The 17856-nt window shown below is 48.9% G+C and overlaps 2 protein-coding genes across 3 annotated transcripts in view; both read right to left on the bottom strand.

The window, feature by feature from the left end:
* The window catches only part of Wdr88 (WD repeat domain 88), a 36839-nt gene extending 24214 nt beyond the window's left edge, over positions 1 to 12625 (bottom strand). The window contains exons 1-4 of the mRNA XM_075977025.1: positions 12621 to 12625; positions 11205 to 11838; positions 6229 to 6339; positions 2286 to 2374 (exon numbers count right to left, since the gene is read on the bottom strand). Of these exons, the coding sequence (XP_075833140.1) occupies positions 2286 to 2374; positions 6229 to 6339; positions 11205 to 11838; positions 12621 to 12625 (839 nt within the window). The remainder of the gene's footprint in view (positions 1 to 2285; positions 2375 to 6228; positions 6340 to 11204; positions 11839 to 12620) is intronic.
* A 151-nt stretch (positions 12626 to 12776) lies between these two features.
* Gpatch1 (G-patch domain containing 1) overlaps positions 12777 to 17856 on the bottom strand; it is a 42545-nt gene continuing 37465 nt past the window's right edge. For both annotated transcript variants that reach the window (XM_075984453.1, XM_075984447.1), the window contains exons 19-20: positions 16506 to 16651; positions 12777 to 13049 (exon numbers count right to left, since the gene is read on the bottom strand). In XM_075984453.1, coding sequence (XP_075840568.1) covers positions 13019 to 13049; positions 16506 to 16651 — 177 coding nt within the window. In that variant the 3' untranslated portion in view covers positions 12777 to 13018. The remainder of the gene's footprint in view (positions 13050 to 16505; positions 16652 to 17856) is intronic.

Below are 17856 nucleotides of genomic sequence, written 5' to 3'. Positions count from 1 at the left end.
ATCCCCCTCTACTCACGTATGTCTTTGTACAGGAAGATGCTATCCCAGACAGCTTGCTATGTTCTGAAATTCTCTCACACAGTCAGAGACATGCATGTAAATGTCCCGTTGGGTTTTGGATGGGAGGAGCTGCCTTCCAAGAGTGGAAGGCCTGGTGGCCAGCTGGTGGTGCAGCCGGGGGTCCGTCTTTACTCAGGGTTAATTCACAGATGGATTTATATTTTGGGGGCATTATTGGGAGGTGGTGAGAACTAGGGTGTGGGACAGGTTTACAGGAAGTGACCACTGGGGTCATGTTTTGGAAGGGCAGATCTTGTCCCTGGCTTAGTTCTGTGTGTCCACTTCTGGCCTGCTGTGAAGTGAGGGCCTTTGCCACCCTGGGTCCTCCTGCTGTGACATCACGCTCTACCTCTGGTCAAATGGTGGTGTCCCCTGAAAAATCATGGGCTTGAACAAACCTTTCTTTCCCAAGGTTTTTTGTCTCAGGATTTGTCCCAGCGACAAAAATTCTGACTAGTATGCATACCTTTGTCTAATCTGTGGCATATGGCCAAGATTTTCCTCTTATAAAAGTCTCCAGGGGGCTAAAGAGATAGCTCAGAGGTTAAGAACACTGTTTGCTCTTCCAGAGGTTCTGAGTTCAATTCCCAGCAACCACATGGTGGCTCACAACCAAAGGTCTGGTGCCCTCTTCTGGTGTGCAGGCGTACATGCAGGCAGAACACTATACATTATAAATAAATCTAAAAACAAAACAAAAAAAACTCCAACTGGCTGGTGGTAGCACATGCCTTTAATCCCAGCACTCAGGGGGTAGAGGCAGGTGGACTCTGTGAGTTTGAGGCTAGCCTGGTCTACAGAGCAAGTTCCAGGACAGCCAAGACTACACAGAGAAACCCTGTCTCAGGAAAAGAAAAAGATCCCCATGAAGCCTGAATGTGCCACACTAACCTTAAGATGCATTGTCTAAAGAATTGCGTATAGGTGTGTGTCTGTGTACAGGCGTGTGCACGTGAGTTCAGGTGGCTGCAGAAGCCAGAGGAGTCAGGGACCCTTGGAGCTGGAGTTCCAGCAGGTTAGGAGAGGCACCTGGCAGGTTCCAAGCCATCCCTCCAGCCCAGTGAATCCCTTTACAGTCACGTCTGTTAAAGGCCCATCTCCTACCTGTGTGAATGGATTTAAGGATTAACTAAAATAAACCCAGCCCGAAGTGTGTGCACTGCCTCCCAAGCCCTGAGCTGTCCCAGACGGCAGCGTGGGCATCCACCTGCACTTAAATACATGCAGGCAAAACATGCACACACATAAAGTAAAAATAAATAAATCCAAGCCAAAAAAACCACAAGGCTAATTTTATATCAACTTGTCACAAGCTAGAGTAATCTGAAAGGAGGAATCTCAACTGAGAAAACACCTTGATAAGTTTGGGTTGTAGGGCCCAGCCCATTGTAGATGGTTCCATCCCTGGGTGCTGTAAGAAAGCAGGCTGAACAAGCCATGAGGAGCAAGCCAGTAAGCAGCTCCCCCCCCCCCCACTCCGCCCCGCCATAGCCTCTACATCAGCTCCTGCCTCGGGTTCCTGACCTGTTTGAGTTCCTGTCCCGACCTCCTTCAATGACAGGTTGCAATGTGTAAACCCAACAAACCCTCCCCTTCCCAACTTGCTTTTTGGTCATAGTGTCTCATCACAGCAATAGTGATTCTGACTAAGACAAGGGCCCAGGCTAAACCAAGGAGCTCTGGTGTAGCCGCCACGGGCTTCGTGTGACCATAGAAAAGACCCTTTTGTGAGGGAAATTCAAGCAAAGTTTCATGGGCCATGCCTGTCATCCCAGCACCTGGAGGGGCTGAGGCAGGAGGACGGCTCCAAGTTTGAGGCAGGCTGGGTTACATAGTGAGTTTCAGGCTTGGCTGTTCTGTAGAGTGAGGAGACCCTGTCTCAAAGAAGCAGAAGAAGGGGTTGAGGAGGAGAGGGAGAGTGAGGAGAAGGGAAAAGAAGAGGACGAGGGGGATAGGGGAAGAAGGGGGAGGAGCGTAAGGAGAAAAAGGAAGGAAAGAAAAGGAAGCCTGGGTACTTAACTACAGTAAGTATTCTATAACATTGCTACCTTGTTCTACCCACTTGTTGTTCAGAGACCACGGAAACACTGAGGCCCACACCTGGAAATGTGGTTGGTGTATTTGCTTAAACAAACAAACAGAAACCTGTCACTGCTCTGCAGGTACCTTGGCCTGCCCGCTGACTCTCACTTTTCCCTACCAGTGTAAAAGAGACCGGATGTCACCTTCTGTTGTCAGCCGTGATACTGCATTCTAGAACAGGAGCTTTGGGGCGTGGCTGAAAGTCCCACATCACCGTTCCATCCTCAGAGTCCTCCAGTGAGTCGGGGGAGAGAGGAGAGACAGGGTCAAGGCTCAGGTGTGAAAGTCACGAACTTGGCTCAGCCGGAGTTCCTAGCTAGCCTGTAGCCAAACTCTGGAGCTTTCCCACATCCCAAGTGTGAGCGACACCCCATCACCCACAGTATCCTTAATAAATACCCTCCCCCCCACACACACACACAGTTCCACAGGCACTGATGGACCCTGGCCATGCTGAGAGTTGATTTGTGATCATTTTCTCATTTTGTACTGGCCAAAGAGGCTCTACACTGTCAGTACCCTCAAGAATTTTACATATAATTCCATGCCCTTTGACCCAGTAATTCTACTCCGAAGGTCCCTCCTAAGGAAATAATAACCAGATTTGTGATTAAAGACATGTAAGTATACGAGCCCGTGAGATGGCTCGGAGGGTAAAGGCACTTGCCACCAAGCCTGAGGACCTGTTCAGTCCATGGGACCCACGTGGTGAAAGGAGAGCACCCACTCCAGAAATTTGTGGTTCAACTTAACATACACATGCTTGACACACTCACACTTGTGTACACACACACACACACACTCACACTTGTGTACACACACACACACACACATACACACACTCACACTTGTGTACACACACACACACACATACACACACTCACACTTGTGTACACACACACACACACACATACACACACTCACACTTGTGTACACACACACACACACACACACACACACACACAATGTAACTTTTTTAAAGTAAAGATTTATGTAGGCCTGGAGAGATGGCTCAGTGGTTTCAAGCACTCCTGCCCAGAGGACCCAGGTCAGTTCCCAGCCCCACTGTTATCTGTAACTCCAGTTCCAGGGCTTTGACTCCCTCTTCTGGCCTCTGCAGGCCCAGGCATGCACATGGCGCGCATACGTTCACACAAATAAAACCCTAAAGTCCCTTGCACTAACAGTGACAGTGAAGAGCAGCAAAAAATAAGGTTCCAGGGCCAAAGTCCAGAGGATGCCGGACCAGTCTTCTCACGGGCAAGCTTGGGGACCGGCCTCTCCAGCAATAGCCTGCAGCAACGCCTGTGAAATGGTGTCTACCAAAAAGGTGTGTGCCAGAGCCCAGAACTTGAGAGCATGGGGGAAGGGAGACCAGTCCCACGGACATTGCATAATTAGCGCCCCAATTCCGGGAAGGTAGTTTTCACAAGCTGGCTTATCGGTGACTTTTACAAACCAGGTGGCCCCAGGACTGCTATGAATGGCCCTCTGCACACACCCAGCCCCACCACGCCGTGCCACAGGGTGCACGGTTGCATTCAGGCAATCCTGATAGGTCCTTTTCCAAACTCAGTGAAAGATAAGGGCCGCCCTGAGTTCCCCAAATGGAACTCAGCGGAGCAGGGCATTTAGGCTGGTGTCCTGGGTTCGGGAAGAAGAGTTAGTACTAACCACTTGGGATCTAGTCTCCCTGACTGGTGTGTTTCTCTAGGGGAAAACAAAAACCCAAGGAATTCTAAGCTTCAAGGCCTCATGAGGTTGAGCTGATTAAGTATTCAATAGTGCCCCCACGTGGTCAAAAGCCGGAACAGCAGCCACGGACGGGGCTCCAACAGGCTCTCTTTCCACTAGGCTGTCGGAAAAGCCAAGCTTCCAAAGTGAGATAGTTTGAAGGGCAAATACTGATCAGGTTCTGGTTAATTTTCTAGGAAGTTTTAAATCTTGTTTTCTCTTCGTGATGGGGCCTTGTGCATGTTAGACAAATTCTCTACCTCTGAGCTATAGCCCCCACGACACTAGGCAGGTTTTGAATGAGGGAGGGAGGAAAGATGATTAACTCTCAGGAAAACCGGGAGGGGGTGGTGGTGACAAATTGATGGAGTCAAAATTTATTATATCATCGTCAGTATTTCTGGGTGGTCTCGGTTCTTTAAATGTACAGTACGTGTGTGTGTGTGTGTGTGTGTGTGTGTGTGTGTGTGTGTAACAAAAAACAAAAGTCAAGCAGTTACGCACGGATGGAGAGACAAGAACCTTTCAGCCCAAACGTGCAGAAGCCCCACGAATCCCTCTGCTGGGTCAACAGATGAGGGGAACAGGAAATGTACACAGTGACAGTCCCCTGTCCCTGGCCTTGGGAACCCCTGCTGGCTGCTGAGGGCCGGGAAAGGCTTTAAGGGACCCGGAGAAAGCTGCAGTCTTCCAAATGGTGACACCCTGGGCTCTGAGGACAAAGATGTCTGCAGCAGAGAGGGTGTGAGGAGCCCGTGGGTGCGGGGGTGGGGGGCCATGGGGTCGGAGGTGGGCGAGGCAAGCCCTGGCACTGTCCCGGCACACAGCTGGTGCTTTGAGCCTGGGGCCGTTCAGAAGATCTCAGGAGGTCCTAGAAACCACCCAGGGTCCCCAGTACAGGGTGTGAGCTAATGTGGAATAGTCCCAAACCCTGATCCGATCAGCCTGGGCCTTAGCAACCACAGATGACAAGATATCCCTCCGCGGTCATTAGTAGGATCTGTCCAGTTACTCAACCCAGAAGTTGAACCAGCCTTGACAGTCTTTCACCCTGCCCTCTTCTCGACTCAAACCAGAAGACAGCAAACTCCAGAAGGGAGCACCCTCCCCTACAGCTCCAGCCCCACAGTCCCCTTCAGCCAAGCTCGGGCACAAACAGGAAGTCCTAGAAGCAGTCTAGAGGCTGCCCCTCTGTAGCCCTGCCTGAACATCACCTTTATCCCTTGGCCTGCTGCTGCTCGGCCAGGCATTCATTACCTCACGCTTGCCTCCCTCACCCATCCCTCTCGGGCAGGTCCCAGACCTGAAACCCCATCTGTCCTCTGTGAGCACACAAGGTCTGGACATCACGGAAGCAGCAGGAATTCACAATGGCTTAAGCCCCCTAGGAATTTTATATAGGACCTAAAATACCAAGGCACTGAAGAGATTGCTCCATGGTTAAAAACACCTTCTGTTCTTCCAGAGGACCTAAGGTCAATTCTCAACACCCATGCTGGGCAGGTCAAACACCTCTAGCTCTGATTCCAGAAAGCCCAGGGCCTTCTCTGGCCAGCGAGAACACCTGCCTGCACTTGGCATGCACGCATACAGACACACATACACACAAATAAAAATGAAATGAAAACAGGGTAGACAACAACAGTTGAGCATGACCGTAGGATACAAGATCAGCATACTGAAACTGAGCTTTCTGGATGCAAAGGAGACCCAGAGAAGTAACAGTCCACCCAAGGGTGGGATTCCACAGGTCTGTAATTCCTGTGTGTGGGAGGCAGGAGGACCATGAGTTCAAAGCCAATCTGAGTTACATTAGCAAAACCCTGCCTCCAAAAAAAGAAATCAACTTGGGACTGGAGAGATGGCTCAGCAGTTAAAAGCACTGGCTGCTCTTCCAGAGGACCCAAGTTCAATTCCCAGCACCCACATGGAGGCTCACAACTCCAGTTCCAGGAGAAAATATAATGCCCCCTCTGGCCCCCGTAGGTACTACACACATGTGATAGGCAAAATAGCCACGCATATACAAGAAATACATCTAAAAATAAAACATAAATCAGTGACTCCCAAGCAGAGCCCAGAACAACCAGGACCCCTTCCCAAAGCTGGGGGCTGTCAGTCTTACAGTCTCCACCCCCTCCCCTACTGCGTCCAGAAGCCACGGGCTGCCTGTCCCTGCATTAAGCTCTTTCTGAGGACTTGACACTGGGGTGGGCTCCTCTATCTTGCACCTAAGCCTTGGAAAACCTGGGGGTCTTAGTGAGGGGACTCAATGCTGGAGAATTCTCCGGAGAGGCGCCTGAGCATATGAGAAATGTTCGCGGTGGGAAAGCCTGTCACCCGGCCACCTACCCACAGCTTCACCGAGCAGTCATAGGAGCTACTGAGGAGCCTTGTGTCATCCATACAGAAGTGGCAGGAGCTCACGGTGTGGTTGTGCCCGCTCAGAATTTTATACGGGATCTAAACACAAGGATGGATACAGACAGTTCAGCAGTGTTGCAGGACTCAAGGAAGATATGCAAAAAAAAAAAAAAAAAAAACCCAACAGTGCTTCTAAACACGTGACCTGGAAAAAAATGTGTGGAAGCCTGGTGTGGGAGGGAGATCCTTCTGTCTATGTGCTGCTTTTATTGGCTAATGAATAAAGAAGCTGCTTTGGGCCTGCTGATAGGGCAGAACTTAGGTAGGCGGGGAAGGCTAAGCTGAATGCTGGGAGAAAGAAGGGTGGAGAGAGAGAAGCCACGTAGCTCGCCACACACACACACACACACACACACATACATACACACACACACACAAACAAATAAATGGGGAGAACGATCTCAACTACCAAAACAGTCTTTGAAAAGGACAAAGACGCATGGATGGCAGACAGGGAAGCCCTGGGACTCGTTGGTCACCCAGCCTAGCCTAACTGGAGAGCTGGTGAGCCCCAGGTCCAGCTAGAAATCTTGTCTCAAAAAAACAAACAGAAAACACCCAGGTAGCGACTGCTGAGCAGCTCAGTGGGCAGAACTGATCCCATCCTGAGCCCAATCACCAGTACCCAGAGGGTGGAAAGAGAGAACCCAGTCCCCCAAAAGTGTCCTTTGTCATTCATATGTGCACACCCCTCCTCTACACGCTAATAATAAGTAAATAAATAAATAACAACAAAAACATCCAAGGCGGATGAGGTGTGAGGAGTGATACTTGAGGTTGATCTCTGGCCTATACGCGCACGCGCGCACGCGCACACACACACGCACACAAACACATACATGTTATCATTCATGGCACACGCACACACAAAGAGGAGAGAATAAACCTTTTAAGCACTTTTTTTTTTTTTTGGCTGGGAAAACTGGTTACTTACACATAAGAAAACCGGTCGGATACATACCTCACACCGCGCACGGAAATAAGATCAAACTGGACCAAAGGCTTAAATGCCACATACTGAAACTCCAAGGCTCTTGGAAGAGAGCCAGGGTGTAAATGCTCACACTCTTGCCTTAGGGGTGGCCTCTTAGATCTGACACCAAGAGTGCAAAGGACAACAACAAAAACAGATGACATCACCACAACGGAACACATCTGTGCCTGTGTTCTCGGCACGGGGAGCAACAACAGGGAGGTGGCAAGTCTTAAAACTCTACATCAGAAACCAAAGGACCGGAGACCCTATCGCAGAAAGATAGATGAATTCAATTCAATTAAGAACACTTGTGCTACAAAGGATCCCATCAAGAAATTAAATATTTGCTATGGAGCCTGAGTTTAAAATGCTAAAGGACTCAGAACTCGATGATTAAGAACAAACAAATTCTAATTGTATTATTTTCTTCTTTGTGTGTGTGTGTGTGTGTTGCACTAGCGTATATACAAATTCACCCGTGTGGAGGTACACTGTGTATGTGTACGTGTGGAGACCCCAGCTGATAATCAGGAAATCTTCTACCCTATTTTTTTTAATATTTATTTATTTATTATCTATATAGTGTTCTGTCTGTATGTATGCTTGCAGGCCAGGAGACGGCACCAGATCTCATTACAGATGGTTGTGAGCCACCATGTGGTTGCTGGGAATTGAACTCAGGACATCTGGAAGAGCAGTCAGTTCTCTTAACCTCTGAGTCATCGCTCCAGCCCCTTCTACCCTATTTTTTGAGGCAAGGTCTCTCACCAAACACAAAGCTTACAGGAAGCGTTAGTGTGGCTAGCCAGCTTGATCTAGGTGTGCTGAGACCGAGATTGCAGTTGGGCTACCACCTTCTCTCAGGGTTCACATGTGTTCTAGGGCTCCAGACTCCAGCCCTTGAACTACTGAGTCATCCCCATAGCCCCAGTTTCCTTCCTTCCTTCCTTTCTTTTTGAATTGAGATGTCTCATGTAGCCCAAGCTAGCCCTGGACTTGCTACACAGTCAATGATAACCTTGAATTCCCTTCTTCTATTTATTCCATTTATTTAGCATGTGTGAGGGAGCACCGTGCAAGGGTACACATGCGGCCCTCAGAGCACAAGTGACGGGCCTGATTCTCTCCTCCCATCATGTGGGGCTGGGGATTGAACTCAGGCCAACAGGCTCGGTAGCCTTTACCTGCTGCACCGTCTTGCACACGCAACCTTCAACGTCTGACCTTCCTGCCTCGACCTCCTGAATGCGGAGATTACTGCCATGTACCACGTGCCTGTCATATGACACGCTGAGGATTGAACACAGCGTCTTGAGCATGGCAGGCAGATAGACCAACAAGTGAGCTGAGGACCTGAATAGATGTTTCTCCAAAGACACCCCAGTGATTGGTGAGACTGTCAGCATCAGTCGTCAACCAGGAAATGCAAACACGAGCCCTAGAGTGATAGCATGTCATGTGCATTATGATTGCTTAATAAATGTCGGCAAGTTTGTGGACAAATTAGAGCCACACACATTGCTGGTAGGGATGTAAAAATGGGTAGTCGCTTCAGAAAACAGTTGAACAGTTCTTTAGAAAGTTACACATGGGGACCAGAGAGACATCTCAACAGTTAAGAGGGCTTCTTGTGCCAGGCACGGTGGCATAGGTCTTTAAACTCAGCACTAGAGAGGCAGAGGCAGGCAGATCTCTGTGATTTGGAGGTTAACTTGCTCTACACCGTGAGTTCCAGGACAGCCAGGGATGCACAGTGAGACCTGTTGTGTGGTATTTTGATTGTGTTCTGACAATAAAGGTTCCTTGGAGTCAAAGGGTGGAGCTAGCCACTAGCTGACCAAAATTAACCACAGAAGTTTCGAAAAACTGAGCCTAGAAGTAGTAAGGCAGGCCGAAAGGGGATATGGCTCTCTGTTTGGAGGAAGGAACGGAGCAGGTAGGGAAGGCTGGTGGCTTCTCTGCTCCTGATCTTTCAGGCTCCTACCCCAATATCTGACTTTCAAATTTTGTTGTTTTTTTTTTGTTTTTCGAGACAGGGTTTCTCTGTAGCTTTGGTGCCTGTCCTGGAACTAGCTCTTGTAGACCAGGCTGGCCTCGAACTCCCAGAGATCCGCCTGCCTCTGTCTCCCGAGTGCTGGGATTAAAGGCGTGCGCCACCACCGCCCGGCCTGACTTTCAAATTTTTATTGATAAAAAATAATTAGACGGCTGGAGAGATGGCTCAGAGGTTAAGAGCATTGCCTGCTCTTCCAAAGGTCCTGAGTTCAATTCCCAGCAACCACATGGTGGCCCACAACCATCTGTAATGAGGTCTGGTGCCCACTTCTGGCCTTCAGGCATACACGCCAATAGAATATTGTATACATAATAAATAAATATTTAAAAAAATAATTAGAATAATTAGAATATCACTTCACTGGTGCCCAATGTGGAGCTCGAACCCATGACCATGAGATTAAGTCTCATGCTCTATTGACTGAGATAACTTGTAACTGTAATTCTTACTTAATAACTGTTCTGTTATATACATAGCTTTACTATGTTAAAAAAAACTTTTTTAATTAGACAAAAAGGAGGAAATGCTGTGGAATAATCCTTCTGTACACTGTGAATATGTATTACTCTTATTGGTTAATAAAAAGCTGACAGGCTAGTAGTCAGACAGGAAGTATAGGTGGGACAGTCAGACACAGAGGACTCTGGGAGAAGGAAGGGCAGAATCAAGAGATGCCAGCTGGCCTGAGGGAGCAGGACATATAGAAAATGAGGTAACAAGCTATGAGCCACATGGTAAAGCATAGATAAGAAACATGAGTTAATTTAAGTGTAAGAGTTAGCCAGTATTAAGCCTGTGCTATTGGCCAAGCATTTATACATAATATTAAGCTTCTGTGTGTTAATTTGAAAGCCATTCCTGGGACAGGAAAACTCCACCTACAGAAACCGTCTTGAGAAAACCAAAACAAAGAGTGCTTCTTGCTCGTGCAGAGGACCCAAATTCAGTTCCCAGCACCTGCATCAGGTGGTTCACAACTAGACTTTCAGGTCTTGTCAGGTATGTAGGCACATGGCATGCATTCATACAGACACACATGTAAGTTAAACATGTGGGGGCTGGAGAAATGGCTCATTGTTAACAGCACTGGCTGCTCTTGCAGAGGACCCAGGTTCGATTCCCAGCACCCACATGAAAACTCACAACTGTCTATAACTATCTATAACTCCCATTCTAGAGTCTATAATTGTCTATAACACCCTTTTCTGGCGTCTGCAGGCACTGCCACACATGGGGCACACACATATATACAGGTAAACACTCATACACATAACATAAATTTTTATAACAATGTTCCAAAGCTGTGAGTTATACATACAATGTGAAAATGTTTTTAAAAAAGAATTTTTTTTCAATGTATGCCTTGCTCAGTGGGACTGTATGATTCAAAAATTATAACAATAAAGATGAAAATCAAAGATAGGGGGAGTAAGATGAAAACAGCCCACCCCTTACCCTGTTCCTCTCATAGCTAAGAATCATGGGGTACCCATGTGCCGGGATTCGGGGTGCTGAGTTGATGGAGCACAAACAAATGGAGGGAAGGAGACAAAAGGCTTTGTTCTCTGCTTCCAGGAAGGTGGGGATGGATGAAGTCACCAGAGTTGCAGGGGCCTCTGGGATGTGAAGGGGTGCATAGGGCTGGGAATGTAGGGTGAGACACTGGCTACCAGAAGCCTCCAGGAGTCCCCAGGTTTCACTACCAGAGGGAGCAAGTGGCATATGGCATAGGTAGCCTCACGTACACCCTCAGGGGTGCTGCACCTCTGCCCTCCACAGAGGCTGGCAGTGGGAGGGTGCAGAGTGGACCCAGGGGCACTCAAGTGGTGGGAAGGTCATCTGGGTCCTCTGACCTTGGCGGGTGGTTCTGACCTTGGCGAGAGGCTGGTGGTTGCCCCAGAACCTCCTCACCACCTTGTGGTACTTCACACGTGGCCCAAGTTCCTTGTCCACAGCCAGGGGGTCGCGAGAGGACAGCATATAGTCCCGACGGATATCCGGGAGTGACAGCTTGAAGCGACCCAAGGCTCTCATCAGAGTGGCCCATGGCAACTTGCTGGGTCGCACACTGGCAGGGATGGACAAGCTGTCCCTGTCCTCGCTTGAACCCATCCTGCCCTCACCGGAACCCCGCCTGTTCTCGTTAGAGCCCCTCCTGCTATCGACCGAAACCGTCCTATCGACTGAAACCCTCTTGCTATCCACTGAACCCCTCCTGTCCTCGCCAAAACTCCACTTCTTGGACCCCGTGTATCCCCTCCGTGGAGAACTCCTCCTGGCCTTGCCAGAATCCTTCTGGGCCTCGTCAGGGTCTTTTTTCAACTCAATAGATTTCTTCCTGTCTCTAGAACCCTTTCTAGTTTCTGCTGAACCCTTCCAGTTATCTGCAGAACCTTTCCTGGCGTCCCCCGAGGTTTTCCGGGGGGCTGGTGGTGAGGCCATCTTGGAGCCGATCACAGGCACAGCGGGGAACGGTGGCACCACGTGCTCACACTCGCGCTGAGCCCTTCGGATTCACATGCTGCATCGGGTTCTGCCATTTACCTGCCCCGTTCCTGACTCAGGCAGGACTGCTCCTTTCCAGGCTAGCCTGGGCTACATAGCAAGACCCAATCTCGATAGAGAGAAGGGAGGGAAAGCCAGGAGGAAAGTGGGGGCGAGGGGCAGGAATAGAAGATGCCTCCCAATGCAGAGTACCCCTAAAAAATGATCTCTGGTCACATGAGGAAGGAGACTGAAGGTCAAAACCAGGGACCTTACCCTTGAGCCCTCCTGGAGCCTGGCTTCCAGTCGCAGGTCAATCTCTGTCCTTCGCCTGTGTAGGAACCCACAACACACCCACTTTGTGTCTGGTAGTGACTAGCAAATGGTCCATAAGCTATGATAGAATGACCTGCATGGAACAGGACACAGCTTCTGGGGACAGGGTTACACCATTGGGGTATTTACAAGGGAAAGATTCATTACAATTCCAATGACAACTACAGGCAGAGAGAGAGAGAGAGAGAGAGAGAGAGAGAGAGAGAGAGAGAGAGAGAGAGAGAGAGAGAGAGAGAGAATTCTCATGTGGTTAAACAAAGCATGGATTTTCTTGCTTCTTTTGAAGTTGTTCTGTTTGATTGTGTAAAGTCCTCTGAACTTTGGTCCCCCCCCACACACACATACAAGGTGCTGGGATGAAATTGGAGCCTGGTTCAGGGAAATTCTACCACCCGCGCCTCCCCAGCAGGACCAGGCCTGCTCCGTCTGCCCACTGGGCTCCAGGCACCACCCACTGGAGGGGCCCACGCCATCTTGGCGAGCTCCTCCTCCACCCCTCCTCTTCCAAGACCCAGCTGCCCTCAGTGGACTCAGTCATTTTAACACCGAAACCAGAGGAAAAGCCTTCACGCTTCTCTCCTTTTTAGGACCTCCAGAAAATCCCAAGAGAAATCAAGAAGCACATAGAAAAAAAGCCACTTTAATTAAACTGTTCAGTCTTCTCGCCCCATAACAGGGACTGAAGTTAAAAATAGGAATCAATTTCTGCAACCTTTCAGGGCAGCCTGTGAAATGTCAAGGTTTAAAAACTTATTTTACAGCAAGATTTACATATAAATACATTCTGTACAATGTGTGAGCTGGGAAATCAAGGGACTTCAGCATGGAGGCAATTCCAGGCTGAGGCGGGCCAGGGCAGGACTCCATTACTGCCTCCTTAGCGGGAGATTCTTCAGTCTGCAGAAGGAAACAGGAGAGACAGAGGGGATGAGACACCACTGTGCCACACCCCAACCCTTAATACAGGCTTAGACTAGAGCCCAGGCTAGCCCCACATGCACAGAAATCCTCCTGTCTCAGCTCCCAAGTGCTGTGATTCCAAGTATGAATCACCACGGCTGGCTTTAATCCTTAGTTTATTTGTTCAGATTTATTATAATTTTTATATTATGTGTCTGTGTGTGTGCATGCGTGCGTGTGTGCGTGTTTTGTGTGTGTGTGTGTGTGTGTGTGTGCGCGTGCACGTGAGTGCAGGTACTCAGAGTTCGGAGGAGGGCATCAGCTCCCCTAGAATTGGAGTTACAGGCAGCAATGAGCTGCTTGCTCTGGGTTCTGGGAACAAAACTAGGATTCTCTGTAAGAGCAGAGCTGATGAGCTGCCTCTCTAGCTCTTCAGTCCTCAACTTCAAAATACAAGAAAGTAGGTGCTGGGCATGGTGGTGCACACCTATAGTCCCAGCACTCAGGGTCCAAGAAGATCAAAAGTTAGAGGTCAAAATAGGCTACATAGCAAGACCTTCTCCCAAAAAGAAAGAAAAGGAAGATGATCTCAAAGGAAGTCCATGGCCCCTTGACTCAACACAGAGTAGGGCTTCACTCTAGAGAGAAAACCAAGAACAGAACAGGCAACACTCTATTTTTCATTTACATAAAGGAACTCTACAGAGTCAAGGACCAACCAGCTACCGTTGCCTAGATAACACAGAAGCATCTCCTAAACCAGCCACTGAGAGCTTATATAACATAATCCCATTAGGACTTGAGGAGCTAGAGCAGTGTACAGCACTAAGGTGCATAAAATCCTGGATCTAATCCTCAGCACTGTAAATACAACAAGGGAAAAAGCTCATACAACTAAATTGCACATGGTTCCTTTAAATAAAATTAAACTTTAGTAGGAGCTGGGCATGCTGTGCCCACTGATAATCCTAGCACTCAGAGGGCTGATGGAGGAGGCTGATCCAGGCCAGCCTGGGCTAAATAATGAGATACTATCTCTTTTGTTTGATTGGTTTTTGAGACAGGGTTTCTCTGTGTAGCTTTGGCTGTCCTGGAACTCACTCTGTAGATGACCAGGCTGGCCTCAAACTCAGAGATCCGCCTACCTCTGCTTTCTGGAATGCTGAGATTAATGGTGTGCTCCACCACGGCCTGGCTGAGATACTATTTTGGAAAAGGACAAAAGAAGAAGGCAGGCAAGATGATTCCAAAGGTGAGGGCACCTGCCCCAAGCCTCATGACCTGAGTTTGATCTCTGGAACCCACAAGTAAGTCCCACTGTTGGCTGGTGGAACACTGGGTCATTGGAGGACTCTCTTTTGCCCTTAAAGCAGACAGTGGGACTCCAGCTTCTTCCTTTTCACTCTGCTCCACATTCCCACTCCAGTTTGCTGTCTCATCTCAGGTCCAAATCAACAGGGACATCTGAGCATCAGCTGGACCCTCCAAAACTGAGAGCCCAGGCTTCTTTTCTCACTACAAGTTGTTGCCTTGGGTATTTGTTACAGTGATTGAAAAGAAAGCACAGGGGTGTCTAGAGCAATCTGAAGGCCGAAGACCAACAGCACACACCACATCCCTGCCCCTCGGGCTCTGTCCCTTGTGTTTGTCTCCTTGGTTTTGTTTTTCTTTGTTTTTTTTTTTTTTTTGAGAAAAGATCTCCTGTAGCCCAGGTTGACCCCAAACTTGCTATGCAGGTCAGGATGACTTTGAACTCCTGATCCTCTTGCCTCCCCCTCTCAGGTGCTGGGAATACAGGCACCACCACACCCTTAGGTTTTACACAAGTTTTACATGTCAAGCAGCACACAGCCACCTGCCTGGGTGTTTGGGTGTTCTGCCTGTGTGACCCCTTGTACAGGGGTGAGTCTCCGGCAGCAGTGTCCTGCCCATGGAAGCCTTGCTCATCTGAAGATGTCAGGGCTCACATCTGCAAACCCAGCATTCTACAGGGAAAAGCAGAGTCACCATGGCTTTCAGGCCAACCTGGGCGACATAGTGAATTCCAGACTGGATGAGCTTAGAGAGTGAGATCTGTCTCAAACAAGGAGGGCAGGATGGAGTGTGAGTGGAGCTAACTAATGGGTGTATGGTTAATTTGCATTGTTAACATGACTGGGTTTGGCATTACCTAGAAGATGCATCCTCGGCCTTCTGTGAGGGTAATCCTAGAGTTATTTAACTGGGAAGATTCACCCTGGATGTAGGTGGCAACATCCCAAGGGCTGGGGTCCCAGACTGAAGAAAAAGGGATAGAGGAGGAAGCTGGCTGAGTGCCAGCCTTCGTCTCTCTGCTACCAGATCCAGGCAAGTGTGATCAGCTGGTCATCCCACACGATGGACCACACCATCAGACTGTGAGCCAAAAAGCCCCCTCAATTTGCTCTCTGTCCCTTATTTTATCACAGCATAGAAAAGAGACAGAGAATAGCTGCCAAGGGGGCTCCCAACCATGGGGTTCACAGGTCTTTAGAACTGGTTTGTGGGAGGAATGTGTTAGGAGCTGCAAGATAGGAAACCCTAGAAGGCTGTAGTAGACCTTCCTAGACCGTCTGGTGGGAGTGTGGAAGACCAGAATGCAGACAGGAAGGCAGGACTGCAGAGACGATGCATGAGCTATCAGAGGGGAACAAGGCCTCTCTTGGGAACTGGGCTGGAGGTCATTAGTGTTATAGTCTGGAAAAGGAGGCTGGGGTGGGCTGGAGAGACGGCTCTGAGGTTAGGAACACTGGCTTCTCTTGCAGAGGACCTGGGTCCAGGTCGAGGTGCCAGCATAGCAGCTAATCACTGTAAGTCTAGCTCCAAGGGATCCAACACCCGCTCCTGGCCCCTGGGTGCACTGCATGCAGGGAAACGTTCATGTACATAAAATAAATCAATCTTGAAATACATATCTTAAACATGCACAGCAATGTGTATATGATGTGTGTTTATAACTGCATGTATGACTGTGTATATGACTGTGCCCATGTGAGTATGAATGTGTTTATATGATTATGTGTGTGCATCTGCATGCATGTATATGATTGTGTGTGTATGATTGTTCATATGTATATAGTTATTGGTGATTGTGTGTATATGATTGCATGTATGTGTGTATGATTGCGTGTGTGCATGTGTGTTCATACAGAAGTCTTAAGAGTTACCAGGAAAACACACACAGGAGACCAACAGAGGAGGGTAATGTGAGGCAGGAGCTTTTTCTGTTGGCCTGAATTTTCTTCTCTCTCTGTTTCTACTTCACTCCCATGTTGAGGTTTTGAGACACAATATCACACCATGTGGCCCATATTGTCCTCAAACTTGAGATCCTCCTGACTCAGCTTCCCAAAAGATGGGGTGACAGGTGAGGGCCACCACCCCTCAGCCAAAGCCTCTGAGAGCTTTCCGACCACCCCGCCGGCCCCTGGCTACCGTCTCAGCAGCTCCTGGGGGCACAGGTCCGCCATGGCCCCCTCATCACTCCCGCAGTCACTGCTGTCGCTCTCGGAACTGCTGCTTTTCTCCGACTTCTTGTTCCTTTGCTTACTTTTGTGCTTGTGCTTCTTGTGTTTCTTTTTCTAGGAAAAAAGAAAATATAAACGCGGATTAAGACATGAGAGAAACAAACAGGGGCTTCCCTGGATGACTCAGGGAAATAAAGAAGCTGAGCAAGCAGGGGCCGGGGAGTGGCTCAGACAGCAAAGTTCTTGTTGACCAAGCTCGGGCACGTACTGTCCCAGCAGTGGCTGGTTCCAGGTTCAGTCAGAGACCCTATCTCAAATATGTGGAGGGGGCTGGGCAAGGTGGCATGTACCTTTAATCCCAGCACTTGGGAGACAAAGGCAGGTAGAGCTCTGTGAGTTCAAGGCCAGCCTGGTCTACACAGTGAATTCTAGAATAGCCAGGGCTACATTAAAAAACCCAGTCTAAAAAAAAAAAAAACCCAAAAAATCCACTTCCAGCACACACACAAAAGGTGTAGAATGATTGTGACGCTTAATGCTGACCTCCGGCCTCCAGATGCACATTTGAACTCACAAATTTTCAAACACACACACACTAACCGAGGAGCATGGGGTAAGCTGCCAGTGGGGTTGGGGTTATTGTTTAGTGTAGAACATTTGCCTAGAACCCACCAGTAAGGGGCTGGCAGCATAGCTCAGCAGTTAAAGGCTTAGAATTCCCCTGAGAGGGGCTGGGAACTGGGCTCAAAGGTAGAACTCTGTCATATAAAATGGCCTGGACTGAAAAGAAAGAGAAAAACAACAACCGTACCAGGCATGTAAAAAATTAAAATTCTCCTTTGGAGTGCACTTTGTCAGACACTAACAGCTGTGACGTGTTAAACTGTGCACATGCTGGTCTCCCCAACACGTCCACAAAGGACACGGCAGAATCACACAGATGCAGGCGGGATCCTTGTCACTCCACCTCCATCCTCCTATCACCTGACTAGTTGACTGGACGAGCACTGGGCAAGGCAGAGAGAGAAGGAAGTGGTCACTGAAGAGCAGGGGTAAGAACACATGGGTTTGGTTTCCAACACTGCGTGAATTCTCACTCCGTGTGGTTTGGCTTCTCACTGACTGTACTCTGAATGGGCCGCACAGGTACCCGCCATGCACCAACCAGACTGTAGGTTATGAGCCATAAAGAGCACATGGATGACAAGAGAGGGGATGTGACAGTGGACGCCATTGCCCTTCCTTCTTCTCAAGTTTCCTTCCCTTCAAATGACCACTAAGGACCAAGAGCTCAGTCCTTAGTAACAATGAGGTGGCTG

This window comes from Microtus pennsylvanicus, chromosome 1 (assembly GCF_037038515.1).
Source record: "Microtus pennsylvanicus isolate mMicPen1 chromosome 1, mMicPen1.hap1, whole genome shotgun sequence".
Taxonomy (NCBI): Eukaryota; Metazoa; Chordata; class Mammalia; order Rodentia; family Cricetidae; genus Microtus; species Microtus pennsylvanicus.
Note: the sequence above shows the minus strand (reverse complement) of the source record. Positions and strands in the feature narration are given on the sequence as shown.